General features: G+C 39.2%; 3 protein-coding genes across 3 annotated transcripts in view; 2 read left to right on the top strand and 1 right to left on the bottom strand.

The window, feature by feature from the left end:
• Positions 1 to 62: 62 nt before the first annotated feature.
• On the top strand, positions 63 to 4,907 carry LOC103136069 (histone-binding protein RBBP4). Its single transcript, XM_007549162.2, has 11 exons — positions 63 to 199; positions 662 to 809; positions 1,807 to 1,952; positions 2,032 to 2,205; positions 2,302 to 2,417; positions 2,548 to 2,708; positions 2,786 to 2,912; positions 3,016 to 3,093; positions 3,352 to 3,486; positions 3,562 to 3,672; positions 4,371 to 4,907. Exons 1-11 carry the CDS (start codon positions 184 to 186, stop codon positions 4,431 to 4,433), a joined length of 1,275 nt encoding a protein of 424 aa, XP_007549224.1. The 5' UTR covers positions 63 to 183; the 3' UTR covers positions 4,434 to 4,907.
• Positions 4,908 to 5,007: 100 nt separating this feature from the next.
• LOC103136068 (syncoilin) lies at positions 5,008 to 8,176 on the bottom strand. Its single transcript, XM_007549161.2, has 5 exons — positions 7,972 to 8,176; positions 7,290 to 7,760; positions 5,685 to 6,095; positions 5,486 to 5,610; positions 5,008 to 5,409 (listed from the first exon to the last, which is right to left on the bottom strand). Exons 2-5 carry the CDS (start codon positions 7,752 to 7,754, stop codon positions 5,346 to 5,348), a joined length of 1,065 nt encoding a protein of 354 aa, XP_007549223.2. The 5' UTR covers positions 7,755 to 7,760; positions 7,972 to 8,176; the 3' UTR covers positions 5,008 to 5,345.
• Positions 8,177 to 9,398: 1,222 nt separating this feature from the next.
• LOC103136067 (uncharacterized protein KIAA1522 homolog) overlaps positions 9,399 to 23,445 on the top strand; it is a 30,995-nt gene continuing 16,948 nt past the window's right edge. Inside the window, exons 1-2 of the mRNA XM_007549160.2 lie at positions 9,399 to 9,702; positions 19,219 to 19,534. Coding sequence (XP_007549222.1) covers positions 19,243 to 19,534 — 292 coding nt within the window. The 5' untranslated portion in view covers positions 9,399 to 9,702; positions 19,219 to 19,242. The remainder of the gene's footprint in view (positions 9,703 to 19,218; positions 19,535 to 23,445) is intronic.

Below are 23,445 nucleotides of genomic sequence, written 5' to 3'. Positions count from 1 at the left end.
CCATGTTGCATTTTGGATCTTCCGGATCTAATGTCATAAGGACTTCCTGTCGGCTTTGCTGCATGCTGATTGGCTGATGGTGTTCTGTGGAGTTGGCGCCATTGCGGATCTCCGTGCTGTGTTCTGTGCGCTCTCCCGAAAAATACTTATTTTCGCCTGACTTCTCTGTGTAGTTAAGACGAAATGGCCGATAAAGACGGTAAGAATGCCAATGGTTCAGGACTAGAAGTTTATTTTTGAATGTTCATAGCTTTTAATGATTTAAAGCCCGAGAGCTGTCGGACCGGCGGCTGTTGGCGCGTCAGCCAGCATCTCCTTTCATTGTTACGGAGCAGCATGCTAGGTGTTAGCTGCTAACTCGCTGGTAACAAGGGGACTTTTAATTAAATAATACATATCATGTATTGGTGAATGTGGGACTGTGTGTTATGTATACGTGTTTCTACAGTTATCTTACTATAAATTACCGTGTTATAGTCATTTACAACACAGGAAATAACCTAAAATCATTACCATAGTTCTGGCATATTAATGACAAGTAGGTAGTTGACATAGTCTAAATGCCACATGGTTATTCTCAGATGTCTTCTAGTTTGCTAAGCTAATGTGAGGTTTGTAGTTGTTTTCCTAACAGCACTGTGGATTGGATGTGTTTTTGCAGCTGCATTTGATGATGCCGTGGAGGAAAGGGTGATCAATGAAGAGTACAAGATCTGGAAGAAGAACACCCCTTTCCTCTATGATCTGGTCATGACTCACGCCCTGGAGTGGCCCAGCCTGACCGCTCAGTGGCTGCCAGATGTCACCAGGTGAGCATGAGATGAGCTACACCTTCACAAATATCAATACAGAAACAGCTGATCCAAGTTTGTATGGGGCCTTAAGCAGGATTTGATTAGAGGAGCTTACAATTTCCATTTCTGAGCTCAACTAATTTCCAACATCATTTATATTTAGATATGGATCCATGGCAGAGCTCCCTTTGTGAAATATTGTCTGCAACTTGAGAGTAATAAACTGATTTCCGTAGGCTGCTGTATATCTGCTTCAGTCACATGCTCTTTAGAATAGAATAGAGATTTCCTTATTGTCCCACAATGAGGAAATTCAGGTGCACTATCAGCAAGTTAAATGGAAATAGAAGCATGCAAGCTCAAAATAAGATGGTGGGGCTGGGGGACTGAAAAATAAGAATAAGAGACTGAGATAAGGGGAAATGTACAACGTAAATAAACAATATTGTATAGTTATTAAAATTATCACTAATGTTACAGACAAAACATTTTTGTCATTGTTTTCATCAACTACCCTTATTTGCAGATGTGGGGAAAAAAAAAGAGAAAATGGTGAAAATGATACAGCAAATCTAGAATTATGACTGAAATTATAATCAATTTCATTTGAGAATCAACACTAAAAATCTGTTTGCAGACTTTTGTTGATTTAAATTTGAGATGACTACGTAGGGCTGGACGATAAATCAATCTTTTTCTGCTTATGAAGGTCTAATTTTGGGAAAATTTTGGTGTTTATTTCCACCAATGCACCTCTTGGGTTTCCACAGTTCAGTGTGATGTCACCGTGCCGAGGGCCAACCTTCTTGTTTTACAGCTTGTATTTAGTTGGAGATTGAATTCAAGTCAAATCCTAGAAGGCATAAATCAAAGCAAGTTTTCTGTCATTTGTATTTTATTTAAAAAAAAATAAATAAATCGGAAATACGATTTGGTATGAGAAAAGTTAATTTTGAGCCATATTGCCCAGTCCTACTTAATTGTGTTTATTTTGTGGTTGTGTTCTTCACAGACCCGAGGGAAAGGACTACAGTGTGCACAGACTGGTTTTGGGGACGCACACCTCTGACGAGCAGAATCACCTTGTTATTGCCAGTGTTCAGCTTCCAAATGATGATGCCCAGTTTGATGCTTCACACTATGACAGTGAGAAAGGAGGTGAGTAATATTCAGTGAAACTATAACAAAGACTTATTGCACCAGTTGAAGGTAGTTTAAATAAAGGTATTTCTTTCAGAGTTTGGAGGCTTTGGCTCTGTTAGTGGAAAAATAGAGATTGAAATCAAGATCAACCATGAGGGAGAAGTGAACAGAGCGCGCTATATGCCCCAGAACCCCTGCATTATTGCCACCAAAACCCCCACCAGTGATGTGCTGGTCTTTGACTACACAAAACACCCCTCCAAACCTGGTAAGGGCCCTTCTGAAACAATTTAGTGTTTTGTACCACAGTTTCCTTCTGAAACTTTACAGATTCATTTAGCATTAGTTTAATTTTCTATAATAGATCCTTCTGGAGAATGCACCCCAGACCTGCGACTCAGGGGACACCAGAAGGAAGGCTACGGCCTCTCCTGGAACCCAAACCTCAGCGGATGCCTCCTCAGTGCTTCTGATGACCATGTAAGAGACTCGACTAAAGACTTTGCAACTTTACTAATCTGTTTAATTACTTTTACTTCTCTTTCACAATCAGACTCTGTAACATTCTTTACGGTTAAACAACTATTTTCACTTTTTTTGACTTCTTTAGACTATATGTCTCTGGGATATCAGCACGGTGCCAAAGGAGGGGAAGATCGTAGATGCCAAAACAATCTTCACAGGCCACACTGCTGTGGTGGAGGACGTCTCCTGGCATCTTCTCCACGAATCCCTCTTCGGATCTGTGGCAGACGACCAGAAACTCATGATGTATGTGACCTTCTCAGAACAAAATCAGCAATTCTGGGCTTTTTTCTGAACATCAGTTCATTTTGTCTTTGGAACAGCTGGGACACACGGTCAAACAACACCTCCAAGCCCAGCCATGCAGTGGACGCTCACACTGCTGAAGTCAACTGCCTGTCTTTTAATCCCTACAGTGAGTTCATTCTGGCCACTGGCTCTGCTGACAAGGTGGGATGAGATTTTAGTGAACTCTTAAATGGCATCTTGTTCTTTTAAGTCCGGTTTCAATTGAATCAATTTGCTTTGGTTCTGTTTTCTTTTATATTTTCAGACTGTGGCCCTTTGGGACTTGAGGAACCTGAAACTGAAACTCCATTCATTTGAGTCTCACAAGGATGAGATCTTCCAGGTAGGACCTACACTTATTTTATTATTATTTATTATTATTTTTAAGAAATGAAACCATCTTAAACACAATAGTGCTGGATTTTTAAACTTATTTTGTGAATGAGGAACATATGTACAAACTAATATTGGTTAGCGCCAATTCAAAAAACAAATAGCATTAAATGTGTTTTAAATAAATGCAGAGCAATCTGTGTCAAACTATGAAAATATAGTATTTTTAAGAGGCTTTTGTTCCCCCTCTCCTGTCTTCTACTCACAGGTTCAGTGGTCTCCTCATAACGAGACGATCCTGGCCTCCAGCGGCACCGACAGGCGGCTCAACGTCTGGGACCTGAGCAAGATCGGAGAGGAGCAGTCGCCAGAGGACGCTGAGGATGGCCCTCCCGAGCTGCTGGTGAGCCGCTGTCTCAGATTCTGGTTTCAGTTGGATGGTAGGTGGTGTGCTAATCACTCTTGCTCTCATTCCCAGTTCATCCATGGCGGACACACAGCTAAGATCTCCGACTTTTCCTGGAACCCCAATGAGCCGTGGGTCATCTGTTCGGTGTCAGAGGACAACATCATGCAAGTGTGGCAGATGGTAAGCCCTGACTGATGGATATGTCACATCCCGAGTTATTCACAATAGATTTATACATTTTACAGCTCTGGAAAAGCATTTGAATTCAAGATTTTATTTATTTAGAACATCCTGTTCCATTTGCATCCATCCAGCTGTAAATCTATACACGTCCATCTGTCAGTTCTTGTATATTTTCATCAGTTCAACTATTCTTGTTCCTACTATCAAGCATGGATAATGTGTAGGAACTGGGGCTGCACAATACATTTCACATTTATTATTGCAATATCACTGTACTAAATAAAATTATCATGCAGGACCATCTGGGCAGCAATACATTTGGTGAGATTTGATGGTTGCAGCACAGAAAGTTGTTTCAATGCAGAAACAGCAGAAACTTTCAATAAGCTGTTTTGTTGATGTGGGAATAAAGCATCTAGTTTTTATCCAATAGTTTGGTAGACGGCTTATTATCTGAGGTGTTTCCTATGAAACTATAGCAGAAACATATTAACACTCTTTAAATGGTTTACTTATCGCAAGTGATATTATTGCATGTTTTCTTTTTCTTTGATTAAAATGAAGAGTAGATGTTGAGACTATGGTAAAACTTAGAATAGAATTTAATACTTCATTGTCTCAACTAGTAAATTCTAGCTTATTACATTTATTATAAGCAGTAAATGTAGTAAATTTGTGTGAATTGTCTTGCACAGGCTGAAAACATCTACAACGATGAAGACCCAGAGGGCGCTGCAGATTCAGAGGTCCAGGCATGAGTCCAGTTCTGAACTCGCTTCTTTTGACCTTTTTGTTAAAAATGGATCACTTTCTCAGATCTGCTTCCGTAAGCAGCAAAACATTTTCAAATGCATCTCGGAGAAAAGTGTTTAAAAGAGTTTCTGCACCATTAACGTGTTGTGATGCATTTCAAATGACACCGTTTTCAGTCTGATTTCTAGATACCATTTAGTTTTTCCAAGATAATCTGTGGTTTGTAATAAAACCCTCACCGACCAGTCTGCTGTCATTTTATTTCTTATTAGTTGTGCAGAAAACATTTTCACCATGATCCATTTTTAATATAATTGTACATACTGTAGGGTTTTCCCTTTTATTTGCTTGATATTTGTAGGTGAATTTTCCAGCTTGTGTCGTCACTTGTTTGTGTTTTGTTTTCTTCTGCATTTTGTTTCTGTGCTGCACCTGAGCTTTTGTGTATCTAAGAATATTCATAATAAAAATATTTACAGAAATTTGTGAATTTTACTTCAGTTTTTTTTTGGAGGCAAAACTTGATGTTCTATAAATTAGGAATTTTGTTAATGTTTGCATTATGCTGCAGTTTCTGTCAGGAGAAACTACAGCACGATGTATGTGCTGCAGAAGAAAATGTAATAAAAACCAGAGTTTGTTTTTTATTAAATTAAATTTTATTAAAGTTAAAAATACAAACTCCATAAACTTGTCCAATTCTGAGAAGCATAATCTGGTAAAATTCTGACTGCTTATTTTGGAGTAAATCTGCAACAGTTTAAGTTCAAAGTTGTGGAAGCAGTTTTTGCTTCTAAAAGCCACTGAAGTTGTTTTTTGTAGATCAGTCCACAGGAAGGGTCAAATGCATCCTAAAGTAACATGATCTGCAAGATCATGATGTAAACTTTTAAGCTGTTCTGGGGTTTGATCTGCTTTCAGCCTCTGGAAATCGATAACTGTTCGTCCTCTTCAGGGATGTTATGTGGTTCATCGTTGCCTCTGCGAGACAGAACAGTTTTCAGCCACTTGTCACATGGATTCTCAATTAAAGCAAAACATATGTATGTAAATTTACCTTAAAAATGTGAGCTCTGTTTTCAGGCCCTCTGTGAGCTGCTCCAAATCAGTCCTGAAGGTTTTCTGAATCTCAAACTCCAATTTTAATTCTCTCAGTGTCTCTTGTAGTCCTTCCACTGTTTCCTGTATAAACAATACAATTTCCTTGAGGTTTACTCCATTCTAAACATCAATGTTTCTCTAGAGACAAGTCCTACCTTGTGATGTGCTGTCCTCTCCTTCCTCTCTATCTCCATAAGATTGATCCGTTTCAGCAGACAGGATCTCTGCACCTCCAGCCTCCGTATGTCTTCTCTCAGAGGACCCAGGCTGGCTCTCAGGTCCATCGCCTGCTCCTTGCAGTTTCTCAGTGCTTCCTCCCCGGCCTGCCTTCTCCTCAGCAGGGCTACCATGCGTGGCTCGTACCAGCCCTCCAGTGCTGTTACGCTGCCGCTGAGCCTCCGCTGCAGCCTGATGGAAGCCTGCCGACACTGGCTGACGTCACTCATGGTCCTCGACCGGCGCGGTCTAGAGACCTGATCTCTGAGGGAGTTGAGCTGGTTCTGGTGGTCAGTCTGCAGCTGGTGCAACTCATGGGACAGATCATGGAGACTGGCCTTGAGTTCCTCCTATCAATAAAGAGAGCATGAGGAGCAGATACACGGTAAGTTTTTGCACACATAGTGCCTTGTTTCACACTTGACTACATAAAGACCACAAATTTATATGTGGCATTTAAAGGCACTGAAACATGTTTTAAAATGTTTTTTTTTTTGGGAAATAAAATATCCATGTTATGCCTTTTAAGGCTACAAGTCTTCTGGAGAACGTCTCTGCCAGCTTTGCACATCTAGAGACTTAAATTTGTTAATATTCTTTGCAAAATAGCTTAAGCTCTGTCAGATGAATTCTTAATGCAGTTACTTGCCCTATATATTTTTCAGGTGTACCAGAGTAAAGTGCTTAGAATACACATGTACGCCACACTTTTCAGATTTTCATTCTTATCCTTTCCTTCCACTTCATACTTACTACTTTCTGTTTGTCTGTCGGATAGAATCTCAATAGAATACAGTAAAACTTGTTCTTGTAATGTGACTGGATACTTTTGCAAGGCGCTGAATGTAAACCGGTGAGCACAAATTTGTTACGGCAAAAACGGGATGTATGATATAATAAAATAAAATGGCTAATTCCAGCAACATCTTGCCTGTGAGAATAAGGAGTTTACTTTGCTAAACATTTAACAAAATGACAGAAATGTTCATTTATTTATTGCTTTTAGTTGAAGATTTTACAAAATGTAATGAAGATTATATGTAATCACATTGTTTTATCTCCCAAATGATAGACATGACACTGCACAGAACAAGTGTTGTGGCAATTGTTTGTCAAATCAAACATCCCATAAAAGTTCGATCCATAAGCCAATGTCCAAAATTTTACGCTTGCTTTTTACAATTTATTTTTTCTCTCAGTTGGCAAGCAAATAATAAAGATAAAACTTTTTCCTGCTGCTTCTTCTGCTCTGGTAAAAAAAAAAATCATATAGAAAATGGACTTACTGTCCTCCCTATCTAACTTAGGAAATAATGAAATCAAAAAAACAACAAAAAATAATAATAATAAAAAATAAACAATTACTAACCTGCAATTAAATTCTACAAATAATCAAAAATTATATAAAAAAAAGTAAACTGAGAATAAACGTGAACAAATTCAAAGTAATAAAAATAACGAATAAATAGTTCCAACAACAAGAATGATTAAAAGTTGCAACTCAGAGAAACATTTCAGGGAGCGTGAACAGGATGTGCACAGACCTGCGTCAGACCAGACTGAGCCACTTCGTACTCCTGTCCAGCCAGCGTCACCTGACTCTGGATGCAGTCTCTGGCTGCGGTGAACAGTTTCCTCTTCACCTGGTCCACTTCCTCGTGCGTGGCGACATAATCCAGCTGAGCCAGAGTGAGGAGTCTCCTCGCCGCCATCAGCTTTTCTCTGAGGTGTTCCACAACCTGCAGCATAGGTTTGTTCAGAGCGAGAAGCTCCTGGATCAGCTCGTCCCTCTGCCTCTCCAGACCCGACACTTGCTGAATCCAGTACTCAAAAAGTTCCCCCAGAGCTTTCATGCCCATCTGGTCCATCTTTAGTGCGTTGAGCAGTGCAGTTTCACACAGGGCTGCTTCAGAGTCAGTGTGTACATCATGTTTTGAAATATCCTCACTGTGTAATTCCTCAGCGGATGTCGTGTTGCTGTCGTCCTCCACTTGCTGTTTTCTGCTCATGACAAACTAAAGCAGAAAACAACTTTACAGTCATTGACCGAGAAATAATCTACATTAAATCACATCAGTGGTTTTAATAATCTAATTCCTTCTTTAAAAGGCAGTTTAACATAATTAAGTATGCTAACTCTAACCGCTCTTATCCCAGCAATGACTCTCTACTCACGATCGAATCGTGGAGATGATTAACAACTCAAATTAAGTATACTTTACTCACTGTTTTGGAAATGCCAGCAGCCCCAGGGTTTCAAAACTTTTGAGTGGAGTTTGTTCTTTAGTGCTAAGTAGTTCTTTGCTCTCCGTATGTCTCCAGGAAAACACAGGATCACTTTGTATTTATTAATAACACAGGAGGCATGGAGGGGAAACTCTATCTAGGACTCTCATGGAATCACAAACTGTGTCAGTGCTGGGAGCAGACTGTGTCTTGACCAGCTTATGTGGCATCAAAGTCTATATTTATACACATCAGCAGCTTGTTTTTTTTATGTGTGCACTTAGTTTGCCAGTAATATTGTGGTGGAAAGCAACTATTTTCATGAACTTTTAACCATAAATCGTCCAGGAAAGCGTCGCAATATTAGGAGAGCAGTGCAACCAGTTGCTCTGGATGTAATATTTGCATGATTAATGAACATATTTGTTTCAGCAGTTTTGCATACTGTCTATCAAGCCTCCCTCAGAAAAATGGAAATAAGCAACAACCTGGGACACATAAAAGAATTTCATCAAGATATGAGCAGAATAAAAGGAATATTGTAGTCTTAAAAACCCCAATGTCATGGTGCCTTGCAAAACTATTCACACTTATACTTTTACACCATTTTTCATATTTTGGATTTTTCATTTACCTCAAACCAGAAGAGGACTCAGGAAACATTGAAGATGGTGATCTGATCAGACGAGATCAAAACTGATGTTTTTGGTCAAGATGCAAAACTCTGTGTGACAGAAAACTAATAATTCACCCTGAACACACAATGAAACATGTTAGCAGAAGTATCATGGTGTGAGGATTTTTTGTTTGTTTGTTTTTGTTGTTTGTTTTTTTTAAGTTAAAAAGCAACTATCCTTTTCTCTCCATGTTACAGTTACTACATACATTGTGTTAAGCTGCCAAATAAAAAAAACAAAACATTGAAGTTTCAGGTTGCAGCATGACCAAATGTGGGAAATGTTAATTTCCAAGGTGATGCGTTAGGAAATTGTAAACCAATTTGAAATATTTTCTGAATAAATAAGTAAAAATTGGACCCATTTGTTAAATGGAACTAGCTTTAATTCCAGATATTTTTAAATTTTAATTTAATTTATTTTAATTTTCAATGAATTTTACAAATCTGAGCCACATTACAGATGAATTAAAAATATTTAAAAGTTTAATTTAAAAAAAAAAAAAGAAGTTTTGTCGTATGGACATGTGAGAAAAAAAATAGTGAAACATAAAATTTTTTTTTAATTTTCAAATAAATTGTTTTTCTTTAAAATAACATTTTAGCAGTAAAATATGAGGACCTGTTTCGTGTTTTTTGGGGTTAGAGCTGTCGCAGTTTTGTACGTTCGCCACCAGATGTCCTCAGTTCGCCGACCGCTGCCGCTCTCCTACCTGAGCCCTGCCTCCTACAGGTGGGATTACCAACTCGGTGGTATTTTCTTTACTCCCTTCCTATCTGCCTTGGTTCATTGGAGCGTCCGCACACAGACAGACAAACAGCTCATGACAGCAGGGCAAACTTTTCTGTTTTCCTTCGACACAGTGGAGCCGAGTAAATGCTACAGTTCCGTGAAGCGCGCTGAAGTTTTCACGGAAATGGTTCACCTGAAGTTTTCTGTCGGACAGTAAGAATAAAAAAAGTTTGGAGCTGGAGAGAAATGAAGCCCCTGAGAGACGCTTCATATGGAGAGTGAGTGAATAAACCCTAACCGGATCTTTAAAAGTTTTAAAAAGGTAAGATTCTCTTTTCTTTTCACGTTTAGACGCAAAACTCCCTAATATGCTTTTTATTTTTTAGTTATTTGAAAACATTTGCGCTATAAACTTTACTTTAAAAATTAAATATACAATTTATGTTTTCTTTTATCCAGTTTTTAACGTTTCTGCTCTAGGATTTATTTTTAAATTAAAGAGAAACCTTCTTGTTGAGGCCAATGTTCTACTTTGTAATCAAATAAAGTGGAGCGCTTTGAAGAATCCAACAGAGGTAATTTAAGACCTCTGACAATAAACCCTATTGTCTCCTTCCTCTCACCCAGCTGGAAATGCTTCCTTACTACATGATTTTCTCGCACTTGGTTTTGATTGTTGCCCATGCATTTTACACTGCTTGTTTGTGGACCTCTTTGGGCAAGGACTTTCATCCTTTTCTGTCTGTTCTGCTGCATCTGTGGAACTTTGGACAAATTTAAGATTTGGACTTGAACTTTTCTTTTGCAGATCAGTGAGGGCTGGGGTTCTGTTTCTTTTTTAGTTGCAATTTCACGCTTTCATACTGAAAAGTAGAGGCCAAGATGAAGCCATTTTTGTTTAGAAAGGGTGTGTCACCTACTGGTGTTCCTTCTTCACCATGTCTGCCATGCCAAGGCTTGCACCCAAGGAAATTACAGTTGTGGTATGTGAGCAGGAGCAAAGATTCAGCTGTAGATCCAGACAGACATGAAAATCTAGATGATATAACAGGAGAAAACAGAGACGCACACATTTTCCTGATACAAATGTTCTCCAATTCCTGACCTGCTCATTTTTGCGTTTGAAGGACAATAACTTGAGTCAAGATGTGCTAATGCTAGAATGCTAATGGACAGTAACTTGAGTCAAAATGTGCTAAAGCTAGAATGCTAATGGACAGTAACTTGAGTCAAAATGTGCTAATGCTAGAATGCTAATGGACAATAACTTGAGTCAAAGTGTGCTAATGCTAGAATGCTAATGGACAATAACTTGAGTCAAAGTGTGCTAATGCTAGAATGCTAATCCATTAACATTCTAACACTTTACTTTGCTATGAACGCTTTGCAATGTGCTAACTGGACACTTGGCTATGTGTTCATAGCAAAGTAATGAACAGATGATGAAAAGAAACTGCAAAAATCACATGTAAGAAATCTGCTGAAATCTCTTTTGAAACGACCAGGTACAGTAGTTTAAAAAAAACAAAAAACAATAAGGAATGTACTCAACCACACAATTTCTATGCCCATTTACTGCACAAGACTCCACTGTTGAAAAAAGAAAAAACATGGGTAAATCGGTAGATTTTGAGAAGCCTGTGAAATGCCGGTTGAATATCCTCTGGTCTGATTTGGCCAAAGCAATTGGTGAAAAAAATAAAAATAAAAAAAATCAACGGAAAGAGTCTGAATTCGATCCCTGCCTTGGCTGGTGTGTTTCTTTCAGAAAGCCTGAAAGATGCATCATTTTGTTGTGAAACTGCTGTCAGGCTTAGGCTGAGTTGCTCAATGGAGGAAAGGTCATAGCCTCTTGTCCAGACAAGGCAACAGGAAGAACAATCAGTTCTGTAACAGCCACATGACTGAGTGATCTGTGTGTGTCAGTGTGGAAACGTCTGGCTCATGAGTGTGGAACGGGGTGCTGTTAATCAAAGGGATGAGTAAATGATCAGTAAGCCTTCATCAGCATTTTCAAGTGAGTTCATATTGTAAGGAGGCTAGCACCAGGCGGTCTGCAAATGCAAACAAGCTTGTTCCCACACTTGTCTTTCTTGCCAAAATGCTTTATTTTCTATACTATAATCATTTTTCTTTGACTTCTGGCCATTTTTCTGCCTCTTCGGCTGAGAATGCTTCAATTTAACCCCGAGTCCCAGCAGACACTCAGCAATGCCAGGTTGTATTTTTAAACCCCTTTGCTGTCCAGCTGTGTTTGCCCTCTTAGTGACTTGGTCAGTACTGCTCCATGACAGTTTCTTTTCTTTTTTTAAATTTTTATTTTCAAGAGTGACCAGGCAGTGCAGGGGGCTGTAAGACCTGCAGTCCTAACTTGGATTCCTGGCAACCCTTGGAAGCGAAGCTAATGAGACCCAATACGTCCCTTGTTTGTGTGGTCCTGTCCCGTAGTCTTTGTGTTTCCCTTCTGCTACACATCTATCTTACACAAATGGGTGATTTAAAGGCTTCTGTAGAACTAGATGGCATAATGAGTAGGTAATGCAGTCACTGGATTGGAGAAGAGATGCATCTAAAACATGAAGGACTGTGAGCCCTGAGGATCAGGATTGAGAATCGCCGTGCGATGGAGGAATTCTGAGAGTCTAAAAACCTGATAATATGTTAATTAGTCTGGGTTTCTGCTTGCATGCAGCCTAAAGTCACTGCTCAACAGATATCCTTTCCAACTTTACCTTATCATGAATCCTGTTTGTAAAGGATACCCCCTATCCCTCTGAGCACTGGGGCACACCTTTAGGAAGCCTGCATAATGAGTTGCCAGCATTTCCTAATAGTTAGTCACGCATGACTCAATATGCCTACATTTGTTGAGTAAACAGTTAATAGCCCTGCAATATTTTTTTTTATCACATATTGCATATTGGTAGCAGAAAAAACCCCCCAGAATATCATGTAAAGTTGTTTAAAAATGTTGCAATTTATTAACTGTGCAACTTATATTTATTCTTGTTTGGGCAGAGCAAAAACTTAACAGAAGTAATGACATATAAGCAAAATATAAGCTTTAGGGCTAGGAACAAGCTTTGAGGAGGGTTCCTTTAACTTGTCTGTCTTCTGAGGAAAAGTGTAAAAGCCTGATTTCAGCCACCTGTGAGTTGACTGGCGGTGATGAGCTGTGCTCCCACCTCTGGCGCTTCCTCTAATCGAGGACTTTTAAACCCTATAAAGAGTTAGACTAGAAATATGAGCTGTTTTTTTTAAACCCTGCCACACTTTAATACCAGTAACACAATTACCAGATTAGATGATAAATAGTTAGTCCAATGTATAAATCATTAGAAAAAGTTGCGGAACATTGTCCTCTTTGAATGCCGAGTTTCTCTCAGTGGAAACGCACAACTGCATATTATATTATCTCTAAATGACTTCCATGTGCCAGCTATTATCTGTTTTCTTCCATGTGGCCAATTGTGGCAGGGGGGCTGTAGGAGGGACGTGTGACAGGGAGAGGTTGAAGACTCGTACATCTGTGTGTGTGTGTGTGTGTGTGTGTGTGTGTGTGGTGGAGAGGGAGAAAGCAGATTTAGAGAGAAGAGTTCTTCAGTCGGTAATTATCAATCTCTCAGGAATGCTGCTGCCGCTCTTACCAGACAAGCCGCTGCATGGCTGCGACAGCTTCACAAGCTCCACCAGCTCGCGTTAGCCCTCCATCACAGGTTCTCCTCCTCCGACATGCACACACAGGAGGGCGTACAATCTGAGAAAACCCTCCAGACTGTTTCTGAGGCTTCTTGTTGTTGTTTGCTTTTTGTTGTTCTTGTTACCGACATGGCTGTTTTCTGTAATCTTATCCTCTCTTCAGCAAACAAAGAGACCGCAATATGTCAGAATGAGATTATCTTTCAGCTCTTTTGCGAAAGCATGTCATGGAAGAAAAGCAAATGACTGGAAACTTTTGACCCAAAGTTTGGCTCTTTTTCTTTCTTTTGAGCATTTCCAGTTTCTTTCCTCTTGCAGCAACAATCACTGTGCCGGTCCTGTATGTCAAGCTCTCACAGTTCAGACTTAAGTTTGTTCTTGAGCACCAATGCTCGTCTTTGTTTGATAAAGCCCAGAGAAGACGGCCAACGCCCTGACTGATGCCTGCAGGTGCTTCACTGTAACACCAGTTTTGCTCAACACTTGCTATTTAGCAACAGTCGTAAAAGCTGAAAACTGTTATTTTCCACTCCGGGTGTTGATTTAATAAAAAAAATAAAAACAACAACTGGAGTTTATCCAGACCATCCTATCGACTTCCTATAAGAAGAAATATTAATCTTCTGATCTGTCATTCTGGAAGCCGTGCCATGTGAAACCAGCAGCTGAGGTGTAGATGTGAATGGCTCCATGTATAAACTGAGCCAGTCCTAATCCAAACAAAGGTGGCCGTCTGTATCACCGCCACGCCCTCTTGCCTTATCCCCATGAGGTAGCACAGTCTGCTAGTCAGGCGGCTTCCCTGTGTGACTCACTGCGATTGCATTTACATTTCCTGGAGCCCCCTCTTTTGTCCCCCAGGCCACTCACTACCTGTGAGATTCTTATTTCTCTTGTTTGGCTCCAGAGCCAAAGAGATTACTGAGCAGTGAGTGAGCTAACCTGAACTTTTGAGGGGCCCCAACAGGAGTGCTGAGTGGAGTGTAGCGTTGGCTTTATGAAGTTCAACAAATGCGGGGAAATATCACAGGTTATACAAATTTAAACATCAGACAAAGATGAGGTGGGCAAATCCAGCACGCAGTTTTTATATTTTACTTATTGAGAGGAAATCTTTCCAAATCAAAGTGGCTCTACCTGGAAATAATCATCAGCCTCTTTGTTAATCAGATATGGCTTTATTGTGTGCATTAGTTTATGCACACAAACAAGATATCTTTTTCTTGCCATTTTTGTTAAAACATTTATGAAATATTTCTTGGAAAAAGTAAAGATGTGCATATACATCCGCTCGTTCATTTTCTTACACCCTTGTCTTTAGTGGGGTCAGGAGGGGTTCTGGTGCCTGTCTCCATCGAGACATTTGGGGCGAGAGGCAGGTACAACCTGGACAGGTTGTCAGTCCATCGCAGTGTGGATATACATTATTTCAGAAAAAAAGAGGGAAGATGATTTGAATTAGTATCGATCTGCACACTTTAACTGTTGGGTATTTGTCAGCGTGACAGCCTGGGGAAGGAAATTGTTTCATCACTGGCCATGTAAATATCACTCTGTAGTGCCAACCTGATAGGTAAAAGTCTTTAAATGCTTTGTGTCCAGGATGTGAGGGGTCTGCAGAAATTTTAACCGTCCTTCTCCTGATCCTAGACCTGTGCAAGTGCTGGATTGAGGAAGATCCATTCTGGTGATCCTCTCTGCAGGCCTGATTATTCTTTGCAGTGTTGACCAGTTATCATGAAAAAAACATCATTAACAAAATTAGTTAGCTGAAGTTTAGTTATTGGCTAAAGTTTACTTTTTTTGTCCCCTAAAAGATCTCAAAATGCAACACATCATAGTCGATTTTAAGATATTCAATAACGGATGAGAAACTCTGAGTACATTTCGTAAAGTAAACATTGTATTCATGGTCAAACATGATGGTCTGGAAATGATTTAATGCTATGGAATGAACTGTCATCGTAGATGGAACCATGAAATCTGTTCTCTACCAGAAAGTCAATGAAGGAGACTATTCCTCGATCCGTTCATAACTTTAGGCTTAAGTGCACTTGGGTCAAGCATCAGGACCCAAGTGCACATAAGCCTACCAGCAAGCCTACCTCTGAATACCTTCAAAAATCACAATGAATATTTGTATTGGCCTAGTAAAAATCTTGATATAAGTCTGACAAACACCCAAAGTCTCACTGACGGTTACTTGAAAAGCTAAAGTTCAGTAGTTGCATCTATGGGTGGAGCAACGGGGAGTAATACTTTCTCACATAGTAGCAACTTTGGCTTGGACAGCCTCTTCTCTTAATAAATTATGAGAACTGTTTTGAATTTAAATTTGTCTGATGACCTGAAACAGGTAAACGTGACAGAAAACAGGCATAAACCTTTTAACAGCCCTTCAAGTTACAGAAATGTTATCTGACAGCCTGAACATTCACGGTGAAGACTGCTGACTTGACAGTAGTTTAGCAAACATCATGCTCAAGCAGAGGAAGCCCCAAAAGGTCATTGTTCAAGAGGCTGGTTGTACAGAATGCTGTTTCTATGTCCACTAAGGGAAAGTTGAGTGGAAGAAAACATGTGGAACAGTTGCACAAGCAAATGGGAATACACACAGGTTTAAGAGGGTTGTAAAGCCAAGCCCATTCGAGAGTTTGGAAGAGATTAAAGCTCCCCATTCTGCCGGTTTAGAGAACCTGTACAGTGCTGTTGTTTTAGACATCTGATTCCCCGACTTCTCTCTCATTCCTTCCACAATCCTTTGTCAGTGGTGGATAAGGCCTCTGTGCGATGTAATCCTGAATTAACTCATGTATGAGTACAGCAGAGCCTCGCTTCAGGCAAAGCAGGTGTCGCTGCTTTACATCTCTTCAACTTTACTTGACGTCTCTGCCAAGGGGAGAGGAGACGCAGACTTGTTCTGGAATTTGCGTCCTCAAGCTGCAGAGCATATAGCTGTCAGACGTGCTCGATCGATACATGGATACGTTGAGTCTCAAAAACTGTTTTCCTGCTGCCGTCTGCTTTGTGTGCTGTCATAATCAATGTTGCAGGTATTATTGACACAGAGACTTGAGGTTTGTGTGGTTAGAGTGGGATCATTTGTCCAAGAGTAAGGTCTAAATAAACAGCAGGTTGGGTCATATCTATGCCTCTGCAGAACTGAGGCCAGCCTACGAAACCCGCAAAAAATTTAGCTGTAGCGTATGTTTGTTTTAAAGATCATGCGTTTCTGTTTTGTAGTTTGTCTGTAAACCTTTGTAAAACTGAGAACGTCGGGTTAAGTTCTGTCTGGTGCCACCATGTAGCTCTATAATTAGAATGTAGGTGCCGTGGTTTTGAGAAAGCAATCCATTCTGAGCTTATTTCTAATATGAAAACAATGACTTTGAAAGTCTGAAACCTCGTTATTGAATTGAATTATAAAAAATAAAAATAAAAAACCACACACACAAAAAAAGAGATATTTTTAGAAGTCTAAACTCGGTGCCTCGCCCTGGTAGACTTGTTTGAAAATCTTGGATTCTTCAGGTATTTTTGTGTCACCACAACATTGGTAGCATGACTCAACTCTTCAAGACCAGACTGTACGGATAGGGGTCCTCTGGGTGGTCTCTGCCACAACCCAGAGTTCTCTTTGATCTCATTCCTGTGTTAGTAACACAAGACGTTGTTGGACTTTCAGCCGCCTGTGGGATATAAGAGAATAAACTGGACCGTCTTTTCCTGAGAAAGCTGTCTGATTATTGGCCAGTGTTGCACATACTGATGCCTGGATGTTAGTCATGTCTAAATGACTGTAATTTAGAGCAGGAGAAACACGCAGTGAAAAAGAGGCAAGTTACTTTTCCTCAGAGGAGATGGAGTCATTTTGCTGTTAGTGGGGTTACTCATTGGAATGCAAATGCTTCTTGCTTATTAAATCATTTCAGATTTGATCAGGAGTGCATCCATAGGAAGGTTTTGGAGCGACCCCTGACCCACATATCAAGGATGGCACAAATTTGATTCACCAGCTCAGATAGCTAGTTTAAAAAATGCCGGTTAAAATTTGTATTTTATGCAGAGCTTTTCAAGTAGATGTAAACAAATTAAAACCTTAAAATGGAAAATGGAAAATTAACAACATTAAGTATTCATCTTATTAAGCAAGAGTTTGTGTACGAGTAGGTAACGATCTTGTTGCTGAGAATATACACACGATATCCAGATGAAGATATTAATGGCAAAATTTATGTAAAAAGTCATTTTATGTGTAAGATCTAAAATTATTTTATTGTTTTGTTGTTCTCTTCAGGTCAACTCACTTTTATTTATTGATTTGATCTGAAGGCTGAGCTTGCCTTAGAAAGAAGTAGATTTTTTGCATATTGCCATTTGCTTTTGATCATTATGCATCAGAATTACCAGATGGCGACTTATTTTAGTTCACCAGATTTTAATTTAAAATGTCTTGGTCTATCAGTGAGAACATGTGACTGCTCTCTAGTTTAAGGCCTTTGGAAGAGAAATGGGCCCACAGCATCACAGCCCCTCTGCTTTACCTAACGGGCAACATGAAATGCCTTTTCACATATTTATCTTTTTGGCCAGACCCAAATAGTATTTTGTGCTAAAAAATACCCATTCAATTTTTATTTTACCAAAGCAAAAGGTCTTAGACAAAGAAAACCTCTACATGTTTACGTTTCTGTTGGTAGGACCATCACGCTTCCCATGCAGCTCAGCGGGCATAAAGAAGATTTCTTAATTGTTGTAGACTTTTTGCTGAAGATTGTGAAGATGTTTTTATTAATTTTTATCTTCATAGTGACTGTATTTAAACAAACATTGATGTTTGTCTAGCCTTGTTTGTCATAGTTACAGTTTTTAAAGCTTTTAAAAATTCTTGACTATTGATGTGGGAAAATTTAATCAAAAATCTTTTTTTTCCTCATATTCATTGCTTGACTTATGTAGATCACCACTTCTTTAACCACTTGTTTTAACGTCTTTCCCATCCTGGCAGTGGCTAACCTGTTTACGTTTTTCAAATTAAGCTGCTGCAATATGAGATGAATTTAAGACATTTTACTTCTGGTCAGAGGATTGAGGGAGCTCACCCACAAGACGTAGCTGGATACAAATAAACTCATACAATATGCCTTCATCAAACTTATCTCAGCTCTGGATCTATGCTGAACTGATCCAGAGAACAGGATCCAGGTTTCTGTGGTTTGGTGTCATGTCTCGTCATGTGGCGACAAAGTGATTCTACAGACTGCAATATGTTTGGTTACATTTCACAAACATCAGTTAGAAAGTTTGTTTTTTCCTGTATAAGCTCTTATAATTAATAACTGTGACACAACCTTTCACCACCTGTTGCTTTGCAAATGCCGATTTCTACCATCTTTAGACCTGGCTCCTTCATTTAGCCTGTAATTTTGATGACAAGTGTCAAACAAAGTGCACAGCTTGGAGAAGCCAAGTGTAAGATCCCCCAAAGCAATGCTAGGAAATCCATCTGAGAGCACATAAAAAGGTAAGGGGTGGGTGGAGGAAGGAAGCAATGGGAGCTGGATGAGATCACCGAACTTGTAGTGAAAAAACACACGACGACAGTTCAGTGAAGCAAGAAAGAGAAAATCCACTGAAATCTTAATACAGACCTCAATAGGAATGCTTATCTGCAAACTGTTCGATGATGTTTGTCTTTCTTTTTTTTTTTATAAAGCTCTTCCCAGTCTGTGTGTAAAAGTGCAATGAGCTTACGGGTGCGGCTTTGTGAATCATGACTCCGTGTTATGGAATGAAGGGAGCGGTGCCAGTTCGTTGTTTGCAGGACGGTGGAGTTTGGTTCAGAGGAAAGAGTGGGGGTCTGTTCAGGCTGCAGTACTGCCCACAGAGACATGCACTGCCTCAGACATGCATCTCAATTATCTATTGGATTAAGATTATCTTCAAACTGATACACTGCACCTGAATGGACTGATGAATGATAACAAGCTTTTGAGTAACTTGATCTTAATCATGACAGATTTGTATAAAAAAATGTACTTAAAAAATGAGGTTGAGATTAAAAATAAATTAGAACTTTTTGTTTATATATATATATATATATATATATTTAACAATTCCATGTTTATCTTTCCTTCAGGACGCAGCTCCATCGTGAGGCGGCATGTCAAATCGTGATTCGCTGGGGGTCGGGGAGCTGCTTCCCCAAGATGTGATCCAAGTATTTGCCCAGGAAAAACACAGCAGAAGAAGCCGAAAGAAGCGCACTCGCTCCTTCGGTCGAGCTTTCAGCTGGTTCAAGAGAAAGAAGAGGAAGAACAACTTCAGTAATGGGCAGAGCCACGGTATGGGCCCCCCTCTGGACCTGGACCTTGATAAACACCGTTCCGGTCATCACAGTGGACACAAGGGAGGAAAGTCAGGGAAGCAGACCCATCAACATGGAAACAGTCATGGTGAGACCCCACAGGATGCAGCATTTGCCTCTCCATTATGAAGTAGTGCACATTTGCTCTTTATGTTTGCAATTATCTTGCAGAAAAAAATTTATATCATGCGACATTCATGATATTCTATTTTAGGTTTATATTTTAGGTTTCTAAATAAAACCTTAAAATGCATGTGACATTTTAGGTTTTATTTAGACATACCTCCATCCATAACTTAAAGGTTTTACTGTTTTGTACTGAGAAACGGCATTGAAACTTTAGTTTTCCTACTAACATATTTTTATGAGCGTCAAATCATCACTTTTATCCAGAAAGTAGACAAAAGGTACCTTATTGTTTGTTTGTTTGTTTGTTTGTTTTTTATCATCAGAGGGTTAGAATTTTAGAGTTTCTGCTGAAATTGGTCACAAAGTCCCTGATTGTGCACTTTAAAATATAACTGAAAAGTTTTTTCTTTTTTATCTTCATTTGCTTGTATATTATATGTATATTAATAAAGCACAGCCAAATTAAATATATCAAAGCTAAATTCCCTCTTTTTTTTTGGCTTTTAAAAGCATCAACAAATACCACTTTGTTAAAGTCTAGACACATAGCTACACTGTGATAAAAAAAAAAAAAATGGGGATAATTTTGGAATCGCTTCATTTACTGTTGGATTAAACTGTACTACCCCATTACCAACCCTGCTTTGAATTTTAATTATATGATCAACGGTTGTTTCATTTAGTTATCCCACTAAAACAGAGTTTACATAAATTAAGCTTGTGAGAACTGCTGTCGTGAAACTGCGTCTGGTTGGGTTAAAATTGGAATCTACAGACAAGACGGCAAAGAAAACCAGATCCAGCAAAGCTTTTTCTGTGAATCTCTAATTAAGGTATCCGAGTAAACATTTTTTAAATTAACTAATAAACCCCACTTACTATTAAAAAAATCAGGTAGAGGGTATGGATGGACAAATGATCTACTATTGAAGTTAGTTAGAGCTTGCTGTAGAGGTTAAACTGAACTTGTAGGTTCACAGATGGAGGGTTTCAGATCACAACAACACTGCTGTCACTCTGCCCTTTCTGCCATTCTGCCCTCTTGTGTGTAATCACACACCACAGCGGCATTTAGCCACTCCAGTTTTCCATGGGAGAATTGCTAAAGGAGAACCCTGCAGGAGTCGCACTGCAGTTGGATAAGATAAAAACTGATGTTTGAGTTTTTGCAGAGCATGCTGCCGTTGTCCTTCTGAGGATGGGCTGTGCTTTAGAGAAGGAATGTTGCCATTCATCATTTACAGGTTGCTCTAGTCATAGTTGATCTAAAATACTTAAATGTATAGAAGAGGCTGTTTGACTCAATGCCTCCAAAATGCTCAGTTCTTTTATCTGCAGATTATCTCCTAATCATCTCACGTTCACCAACGTGCTTGACAGAAAGTAACATGGGTCTTTTTAAAGTGTTGTATTTGAACATTAAAATCAAACATCTTGTCTTATTTATTGAAGAAACATTTATGGTGCTTTCACGCGAGTTTTTAAGAGGATTTCTTCACTTCTAAAGAAAGAATTTCTGCTTGTTAATTCTTCTGAGCATTTTATACAATTGGATGATCATTTTCTCAGGTCCACAACTACATTTCTTAATATTTTTTTGTTGTACAATCACTGACACTAAACTTTTTGAAAATGACCTTACAACATTTGTGATGAGAAGGAATTTCTTCTAAAATGTTATTGCTAATTATACTTACTGATCATCAGCAAAGCTGCTTCTCACACTTTTGTGCATTTTATCTTGGCTTCTATTACAGGAATTAGTCTATAAGACATGAAAGAAAAGAAATGTGCATGATAGACATAGACATAGATTACAAAATTGTCGTAATATTTCCATTAACTTATTTGTCCCAAAACGTAGGAGTTCATTTTTTTAAAGTACACCACAGGGTTGATGGGTTTCGACTTAAAATTAGACTTCATGCATTCAATAAATTGAAAAAAAAAAAACAAAAAAACTCCTATATCCTTCCCATCACTGATCAGAATTGATCCAGAAAAAATAAACAGATTCCAATCTCTTGCATCTATCCAAATAAGTCCGATTTGACTGGGATTGTAGATGAGAAGAGAAAAAAAGGAAACCCGTTTAAATATTGTCTTTGCTGTCTCCCAGAGAGATTTGTGTTTGTTCATTGGGAGGATGTTTGGATGCCGACTTCCACTCCCTCCTTTGGCCTGACAAATCATCTTGTTTGATGTGCAAATGTCTCTGTTCTTCAATTACTCACCTGAATTAAGTGTTACTTAAAAGCCGAGGACAAGATGTACATCTCGTCGATGGTTTGTGTACTTTACTGCAATGTTGGTGCCAAATTAACTAAGGAGTGCTTCATTCTTTACCCTCTAGATACAACATACGGCAAGAATTGGGTGTCTCTAAATAATAGTGAGTAGAAGCCCGCTTTGAGAGAGCCTGTTTTAAAGAGAAGTGTTCATAAATTACCAAGAAAGTTGCAGCAACATTTGGCTTTTCCCAGAGCTGCTCTTTGCAGATCGTGTTGGAGCTTGTAGAGCCATACTCGTATATCAGCAGGTTTTTCTTTGCCAGCACAGTTTCTCTTTGTGAGACCAATTTTCTTTGAGTCCATTGCAATGTGAACTGTCAGTTCTAGCTACAGTTCTAGTAGCAGATTAATTGCACCTTAATGCAGAAGACATGAAACACTAACACTTCATGTTCAAACAAAAGAAAACAACAACCTAGCTTTCCCTTGTTATTGAGTGTGCTTAGAAAAAAACAACAAAACTAAAGGCCGTGTTTAGTTTCTCAGGACTGTTTACTTGTCTTTGCCTGGCAGCACTTATGATCCTGGCTCACTGCTTTACAGACGGAGGAGCCTCCGCTCGTTTATTTTGCTGCATGTTCTCATAGTAGAAGCCCAGATCGTAAGGGGGGAGGGTGTTGGGGATTTCCGTGCGATCCAAAACTCATTCAGTCTCATATCGCCAAGTGAAACCAGGAAAATGTAGACAGTCGTTTTTTTTTTTTTCTATTTTGATTTGTTTAGTCGTCTCTTTTGATAATGCAATACATTGACGTCAAAGTTGTCTCAGACATACATTTGTGGAGTCGGTTGCAGAACTTTTGCACAGTTCTTTTTTTTGTTTATTTGGAAAAAAACAATCAGTTTGAGAAAGCAAACTTTGAGAAGAGATAAGGTCCTTTTGTCCTCTTTGCCAAGGTCATTTTAGAGGCTTCCGAGTTCACAATCTTTTAAGCTCATGCACTCATTTGGATCTTATTTTCTAAAACAAAAAAGGTGAACAAACATTTACGCATATGTATAACGGCACCTACGGACATGCTTTCTAAATTATGTACCATTTCCACCTTGAAGCACCAGGCCTCCGGGAACCAAGCTGCTTATTACTACAGAGTTTGAAGTTTGAATGTCTGATTTATGCGTAACGTAGTCTGTGATTGAGCCCTTAGCAATGATCACTGAAGTGACGCTGGCAACAAGCACAGCACAGCAGATGCTGTTGATGGGGAAAGGAACTCCTAAAATACAAAGTAGCAAGTTTATTACAGAAGCGAGTTATGCTTTAGTGCAACATTTGCCCAGAAAAGTGAGTCCCTCCAGCTAAGGCCTCCCAATCATTAAAAGCCTGGTATGGCAGGCAAAATGCCAGTTAATTAAAAGCCATGCCAGGATTGTTAGGAAGGGGGAGGCACCCGGGGTTCTGGGTTTGCTTACCTGTCAACTGAAACTATTTTATATGAAGCCGTAACAAATGTACTTAAGAGGTATGTGCACATATGGGGAAACTAGGATGTAACTAAGGGATTATTTGCAGCTTCGACTTTGTGATGAAATGTGTTATGACATTTATGACTCTGAGACACATCGGCCAAATTACTTA

Source organism: Poecilia formosa, unplaced genomic scaffold (assembly GCF_000485575.1).
Source record: "Poecilia formosa unplaced genomic scaffold, Poecilia_formosa-5.1.2 Scaffold30, whole genome shotgun sequence".
Classification (NCBI taxonomy): Eukaryota; Metazoa; Chordata; class Actinopteri; order Cyprinodontiformes; family Poeciliidae; genus Poecilia; species Poecilia formosa.
This window is presented reverse-complemented; position numbering and strand designations above follow the sequence as displayed.

Bases quoted from the DNA above. Each gene is read 5' to 3' on its own strand.
- LOC103136069 (XM_007549162.2), top strand. The intron at 810-1,806 runs GTGAGCATGAGA...TGTTCTTCACAG, and splicing joins TGGCTGCCAGATGTCACCAG to ACCCGAGGGAAAGGACTACA. The intron at 3,094-3,351 runs GTAGGACCTACA...TTCTACTCACAG, and splicing joins ACAAGGATGAGATCTTCCAG to GTTCAGTGGTCTCCTCATAA.
- LOC103136068 (XM_007549161.2), bottom strand. From the start codon at position 7,754: ATGAGCAGAAAACAGCAAGTGGAGGACGACAGCAACACGACATCCGCT. The intron at 6,096-7,289 runs GTCTGTGCACAT...CTTTATTGATAG, and splicing joins CTCAGTCTGGTCTGACGCAG to GAGGAACTCAAGGCCAGTCT. The intron at 5,410-5,485 runs GTAAATTTACAT...TCTGTCTCGCAG, and splicing joins ACAGAGCTCACATTTTTAAG to AGGCAACGATGAACCACATA.